This window comes from Nicotiana sylvestris, chromosome 2 (genome assembly GCF_000393655.2).
Source record: "Nicotiana sylvestris chromosome 2, ASM39365v2, whole genome shotgun sequence".
In the NCBI taxonomy this organism is placed as follows: Eukaryota; Viridiplantae; Streptophyta; class Magnoliopsida; order Solanales; family Solanaceae; genus Nicotiana; species Nicotiana sylvestris.
In genome coordinates, this window is record NC_091058.1 from 138158756 (window position 1) to 138165964 (window position 7209).

At 41.9% G+C, this 7209-nt stretch overlaps 1 protein-coding gene across 1 annotated transcript; it reads left to right on the forward strand.

The window, feature by feature from the left end:
* Nucleotides 1–6065: 6065 nt before the first annotated feature.
* Nucleotides 6066–6849, forward strand: LOC138885667 (uncharacterized). The gene is made up of 2 exons (XM_070166640.1): nucleotides 6066–6519; nucleotides 6581–6849. Exons 1-2 carry the CDS (start codon nucleotides 6066–6068, stop codon nucleotides 6847–6849), a joined length of 723 nt encoding a protein of 240 aa, XP_070022741.1.
* Nucleotides 6850–7209: the final 360 nt, after the last annotated feature.

Here is a 7209-nt window from a genome sequence, read left to right on the forward strand (position 1 = left end):
TGTGTCCTTTAGGGTTTGTGTGATGTTATGTCATTTGCCTCGCTGTGGTTATGATGATCTGCTTTTGGTACTAGACATCAAATTGCGCGTGGTTGTTTATTTTGATCATAGTGACTCAAGGTGTTTCATGTGGACCAATGTTTGGATAGGGTCGCGCATTGCAACAAAGTTATGTGGAGGTATGATCCTTCGGGTTAGATTCGTGTGTTCTGTTTCTACGATGTATGATGGGTTCTCAGAATTGTGTGGTTGTGGTACTGGTGAGCTTGTGGCACAACTCTCTCATTTGAGTTATATTTCCATGATTTGAGTACATTTGGACTGTTGCTTATTGGTGCGCGGGTCGCACGGGTTATGGCTTTAGATTGTATTGATGTGTCATGTCATTAGAGTAGTCGTGTTGGATGAGATGAGGACATTGGGATCTATAATGAATACAAACGGATTTGATTTCAGCATGTTGGATGGATAATATCGATGTTCGGCTCAGAAATTTGCTAAGGTCCTTACCAAAGGAGAGGGAGCTTCATGAATGGGTGACATGAGAAATGATTATGATTCTGCGTGTTTCTTTCATCATTGGCAGTATACAAAAGTGTTGGAATGAGACTTTAATTGGTAAGAGCTTTATTATCGGTATTCGGTTGTTGTGTGCAACTGTCGTGATTAGAAGTTATCGCTACGAGTGTCTGAGTTATGGGGTATATCATGTAATTGCATCTAGGGTTGCAGATATGGTTTGATACAGCTTGTTCGGACTTATTCAGTGTATAGATGTGAGATTCTGATCTTATAGATAGTTTCGGAAGTGGAAAATTGGTTCTAAGGTTATGGGCTACGGTGAATTGTGAAATTTCAGTAAAGTTGTGTTATCGGACCTATATGGGATAGAGTGACGTGGGATCACCCCCGGGTATGTGCATGGTAAGGTTACTCAGCGATTGATGGTTTTAGGAATAACTCTGGGCACGTTCGAGGATGAACGTGTGTTTAAGTGGGGGAAGATGTAACAACCCGACCGGTCGTTTTGAGCTTTTACACTTCGCTCACCAGTTCTCGGGCATGACTAGCCCCATGTGATGTGTTATGAATTATGTAAATCATTGGTTTTGGTTTTCAGGGTAATCGAAATGAATTTGGAAGAACAATTCTCAGTTTGAAGCTTAAAATTTGAAAGGTTTGACCAAGTTTTAACTTGTTAGTATATGATCTCGGATTGGAATTTTTATGATTTGGTTAGCACCGTTAGGTGATTTGGGACTTAGGAGCATGATCGAAATGTATTTTGGAGGTCTGTGGAAGGTTAAGGCTTGAATTGGCGAAATTGAGATTTTTGCGTTTTTCGGTTGATAAGTAAGATTTTGATATAGGGGTCAGAATGGAATCTCGGAAGTTGTGTCATTTAGTAGGTCTGTTGTGTCATTTATGATGTGTGTGCAAAATTTCAGATCATTCGGACGAGGTTTGATAGACTTTTTGATCAAATTCGGAATTCAGAAGTTTTGGAATTCTTAGGCTTGAATTCGAGGGTGATTCGATGTTTTGATGTTGTTTTGAGCGTTCTGAAGGTTGGAACAAGTTTGAATGATGTTATGGGATGTGTTGGCATGTTTGATTGAGGTCCCGAGGGCCTCGGGTGAGTTTCGGGGTGGCTTCAGACCATTTCTAGGCCATTTCTAGTTGTTGGTTTTTGGCTTCAGGGGTGTACAATGCGTTAGCATAGACAAAATTTGAAAAAATGGAGTTGTGCTATGCGATCGTATAAGTCTTCCCGCGATCGCATAGAGTAAATCTCTGTTGCACTAACCCGACTTTGAAAGCTTATATTTTACAATCTATAAGGAATTTAAAGACGATCTAAAAATAAAAGTTGTAGCCCTTGGTATCTAGTTTATAGAAAATTAAACCAATTATAATTTGGAGTTTTGTACAAAAGGTTATGACCATTATACTAGAGGCTGTCCGGAAGAGTTGGAGAAAGATGTTGGAAAAATTTGTTCTACGCGATCGCGGGGTAATGGCCGCTATCGCATAGGGTAAAAGAAGGGCTGAAAAATTTTGTGATTCGCTATTGCATTAGTTTGTCCATGATAGCATAGGGTAAATGCCTGGGCAGATCATAAAGTATCTATTTCGAGGATTTCGGCCATTTTTGGATCTATGGAGCTCGGATTGAGGCAATATTTGAAGGGATTTTCAAAGGATTGATTGGGGTGAGTGTTCTTCGCTCAAATTTGGTTAAATCTCATGATTATGTCTTGATTCTTATCATTTAATTTGGAAATTTGGGGTGAAAATTGGGAAAAATGGAGGAAGGTTTGGAGAGTTAATTTTGGGGATTTGGATGGCCATTCGATGTCGGATTTTGGTGAATGTGATATGGGTAGACTCGTGAGAGAATGAGTTTTCAGTTTTGTAATTTTTATCAGATTCCGAGACGTGGGCCCGGGGGCCGGGTTTGAGCGAATTTCGAGATTTTTGAGTTAATTTGATTATTTTCGCTTGAGTTTTGTTCCTTTAGCGTATATTGATGATAATATACTAATTTTGGTTAGATTTGGAGCATTTGGAGGCCGATTCGAGAGGCAAAGGCATCGCGGGCTAGAGTTTGGACCGATTTGAGGTAAGTAATGATTGTAAATGTTTGTCTTGAGGGTATGAAACCCCAGATTTCACATCGCTGTGCTACTTTGAGGTGACGCACACGCTAGATGATGAGCGTGGGGTCGTGCACCGTTGGGGATTGTGACTTAGTCCGTCCTGTATGACTGTTAATCGCGCGTTTGATTGAAAATTATTTGATATCATTGTGTTTTTGGAAAGTATTATCATGTTTTGGGCTGAATGTCATATTTGGGCCTCGTGCCAACTATTTTGGACCCTTATGGGATTTTTACTACTATTCCTCACTGTTTTGACTTCATATTTGTACTCAGTCATGTTGTATTCTACTGTTTTCATAACTCAGCCATATTTACTCCATTTTTGATATTTTAAATGATATTTTGGGCTGAGCTTTGGAGGTGTATGGGTAGAGCAGGCTTGGAATGGCTTACTGGGCTGTTTAATGTTATATTCAAGACTAATAGGATGCCTGAAGAGTGGAGGTGGAGTACAATGGTTCCGTTGTGTAAGAACAAAGGTGATATCCAGAGCTGTAACAACTATAGAGGTATCAAATTACTGAGTCATACCATGAAAGTTTGGGAGAGAGTAGTAGAAATGAGAGTGCGAAGGACGGTGTCTATTTCAGACAACCAGTTCGGGTTTATGCCGGGGCGATATACCACAGAAGCTATCCACCTTATTAGGAGGATGGTGGAACAATACAGGGATAGGAAGAAGGATCTCCACATGATGTTTATTGATCTGGAGAAAGCGTATGACAGGGTTTCTAGGGAGATCTTATGGAGATGCTTAGAGGCTAAAGGGGTCCCAGTTGCATACATTAGGGTGATTTAAGACATGTATGATGGAGCTAAGACTCGGGTTAGGACAGTAGGAGGCGACTCCGAGCATTTTCCGGTTGTTACGGGGTTACATCAAGGGTCTGCATTCAGCCCGTTCCTATTTGCCCTGGTGATAGATGCACTAACTCATCATATTCAAGGGGAGGTGCCATAGTGCATGCTATTTGTTGATGACATAGTTCTAATTGATGAGACACAAGGCGGCATTAACGAGAGGCTAGAGGTTTGGAGACATGCCCTTGAGTCTAAAGGTTTCAAGTTGAGCAGGATGAAGATGGAATACCTCGAGTGCAAATTTGTGGTCGAGCAGATGGAAGCGGGAGTGGAAGTGAGGCTAGACTCTCAAGTCATTCCCAAGATTGGTAGTTTCAAGTACCTTGGATCGGTTATTCAGGGGATCGAGGAGATCGATGAGGATGTCACACACCATATAGGGGTGGGGTGGATGAAGTGGAGGTTAGCGTCAGGAGTCTTGTATGACAAGAAAGTGCCATCGTTACTAAAAGGTAAGTTTTATAGAGCAGTGGTTAGGCCGGCCATGTTGTATGGGACTGAGTGTTGGCCGGTTAAGAACTCACACGTCCAGAAGATAAAAGTAGTAGAGATGAGGATGTTGAGGTGTATGTACGGGCATACAAGGATGGATAAGATTAGGAATGAAGATATTCGACAGAAGGTAGGCGTGGCCCCCATGGAGGACAAGATGCGGGAAGCAAGACTTAGATGGTTCAGGCACATTCAGAGGAGGAGCACTGATGCACCGGTGAGGAGGTGTGAACGACTGGTTGTGGTAGGCACGAGGAGAGGTAGAGGGAGACCTAAGAAGTATTGGGGAGAGGTGATCAGACAGGACTTGGCGTGACTTAGGATTACTGAGGACATGGCCCTTGACAGGGAATTGTGGAGGTCGAGCATTAAGGTTGTAGGTTAGGGGGAAGTTGTGAATATTTATACAGCGCACTAGAGTGAGACTAGCCAATTAGGAGTTAGTCTTTGGCTGTTACTGGTCATCTACTGATGCATGGCTTTATCTGCTGGTTATTATTATGCCATCTATCTATTTTGTATTTCTTATATTATTGTTATTTTATTAGGAGTCTATTGATGATACTAATATATCTTCTCTTGTTTCTTTCTTGAGCCGAGGGTCTCCTAGAAACAGCCTCTTTGACCCTCGGGGTAGGGGTAAGGTCTGCGTATATATTACCCTCCCGAGACCCTACTTATGGGATTATACTGGGTCGTTGTTATTGTTGTTGTATATTTTGGGCTGAGCATCATGTTTTACTATTGCCCGAGTGGCATAAGAGATTTTTGACTGAGTGTGGCCGAGGGCCTGCGTTGTGAGGATATTATGGGATCAGGCTGCGCGCCGCAGCATTGTGTTACTGATTTATGATTATGAGGCTGAGGGCCTGATTTGTTGCGCCACGAGGTGGCTTGATATGAGGCCGAGAACCTGTTTGATTATGCCACGAGATGGTTTGATATTGCGCTTGAGCCGTAAGGGCCCCCTCCCGGAGTCTATACACCCCCAGTGAGTGCGGGTACCTAGTGTGAGTGATATGATGTAGCCCGAGGGACTGCTGTCGTTTTGTATTGTTGCATGAAGGGCTGTTCTTGATCCATGTTTTTCCCGAGGGGCGGTTCTTGATTCATGTTATGCCCGAGGGGCTGATTACGAGTGATTGTGATATTGCCCGAGGGGCTGGTTCTGTTGAGATGATTCTCGAGGGGCGGTTTATGGTACATGTTTTGCCCGAGGGGATGTTTACGTTTCTATCGTTTATACTCACTGTTTTATCACTCGTTTGAAAACGTTGAAAGTTGTTTTAAAAAGATTTTACTGAAACTGAGCTTGATTTACGAGGTAAATGATTTTGTGTACAGCTTTGAAAATGATCTACATTTGTTGTAGTGTTATGACGTGGCTTACGTGTTTTCTTACTGCTCAGCTTTCATTTACTTTTATTACTTACTGAGTTGGCGTACTCACGTTACTCCCTGCATCTTATGTGCAGATTCAAGTAGTTCTGAACCCGGTAGCGGGTGTTGATTGATTAGTGGCAGAGTCATTAGAGTTAGCAAGGTAGCTGCCCAACGTTCGTAGCACTGCTTTTCTCCCTCTTGTCTTCCTTAGACTGTATTTAGTACATTCTTAGACTTTTGTTGTATTCAGACCTTAGTAGATGCTCGTGACTTGTGACACCTCGATGTCGGGCTTGTGTATTGATTCCGCACTGTTCATTTAGACTTACATTATGCGATATTTGATTAATTAAAGGATTAAAAATGACTTTTATTGATTTATGGTTAATTTGGGAGTTGTGTCAGCTGGCCTAGTTTCACGACAGGCGCTATCACGAGCGGATCAGTTTTAGAATTGAGACAAATATGGGATGAATCTAGACCAACGGTGTTGGCAAATGGCATGTTTCTTCCCGATAAATCTCTCCTAACCAAGTTGTAAAAATGTACAGCATAAGGGAGTACCGTGAGATGACGGTATGGGAGTGAAGTCTGGATGTATACAAGGCTATTTTCCGTAGATGGTTTACGGGTTGTCATTGGATGCTGCGTGCGAGCAAGAAGAAAATGGGGTTGTGGAAAATGGGTAAATATATTGGCACCCACAATTGTGAAATGGACACATTCAATAGGAATCACTTCAACTTGGATGTTGACTTGATTTCTCTTCAACTGGTTCCACACATTGAAGCGGTCATTACGTACAAGATCAAAAAGTGTATTACATCCATCCACCAGGAATATAGGTGTACTATTACCAAAAGAAAGGCATATCTCGGGCGCAAACGTGCATTTGAAATTGTTTATGGTGACTGGGATAAGTCATTTGCATCCCTACCTAAGTACATGGCCGCATTGAAACACTTCAACCCCGGGACTGTTGTTGAATGGAAGCTTGAGCAGAGTGCTGGAAGACCGGAATATATATTCAGATATGTGTTCTGGGCATTTAAACCAGCAATTAATGGTTTTGTGCATTGTCATCTAGTAATTTTCATTGATGGTACTCATGTCTATGAAAGTATGAAATTAAGTTGTTGATCGTCATTGCAGTAGATGCCAATGGACAATATTTCCACTAGACTTTGCCATTTGTGCCAATGAAAGCGAAAAGGCATGGATGCTATTTTTGAACCACTTGAAGCAGCACGTTGTAAAACAACGTTCAGGTATTTGTCTAGTATCTGATCAGCATGATAGTATATTAAGTTCTATAGAGCATTTGCTTGAATGGAAAGAATCCTATGCATACCAGCGTTACTGTGTTAGGCACATGAAGGCCAATTTCAAAAAGAAATATCCCAACAAGGACTTGCATTATTTAATGCGGATGGCTGTAACTGATCACTAGCAGTGCAAATTCAGGAGGCACATGGAATCGATCCGGCAGTTAGACGAAAGAGCCTATCATTGGTTGATGCGACATGAGCTTCACAAGTGGATATTGCATGTGGATGGTGGCAGACGATGGGAACCCTAACTACAAATGTGTTGGACTCTTTCAACGGGTTATTGAAGTCAGCACATGGATTGCCTATCATTGCCATGGTCCGGATAACATTCAAATAGATGGCGAAGAGGTTTGTTGAAAGGCATAAAGGTGCATCGAAATTGATGGAGAGGGTTGTTGAATCTATGCCAATACGGATGAAAAGATTTGAGAAATATAGGAGTCGAGCACATTGGCATTCATATTTACAGTATGATCATG

Excerpts from the sequence above, each read along its gene's own strand:
- LOC138885667 (XM_070166640.1), top strand. The coding sequence starts at position 6,066 with ATGGGGTTGTGGAAAATGGGTAAATATATTGGCACCCACAATTGTGAA. Across the intron at positions 6,520-6,580 it reads TGGTACTCATGTCTATGAAA|ACTTTGCCATTTGTGCCAAT; the intron begins GTATGAAATTAA and ends TATTTCCACTAG.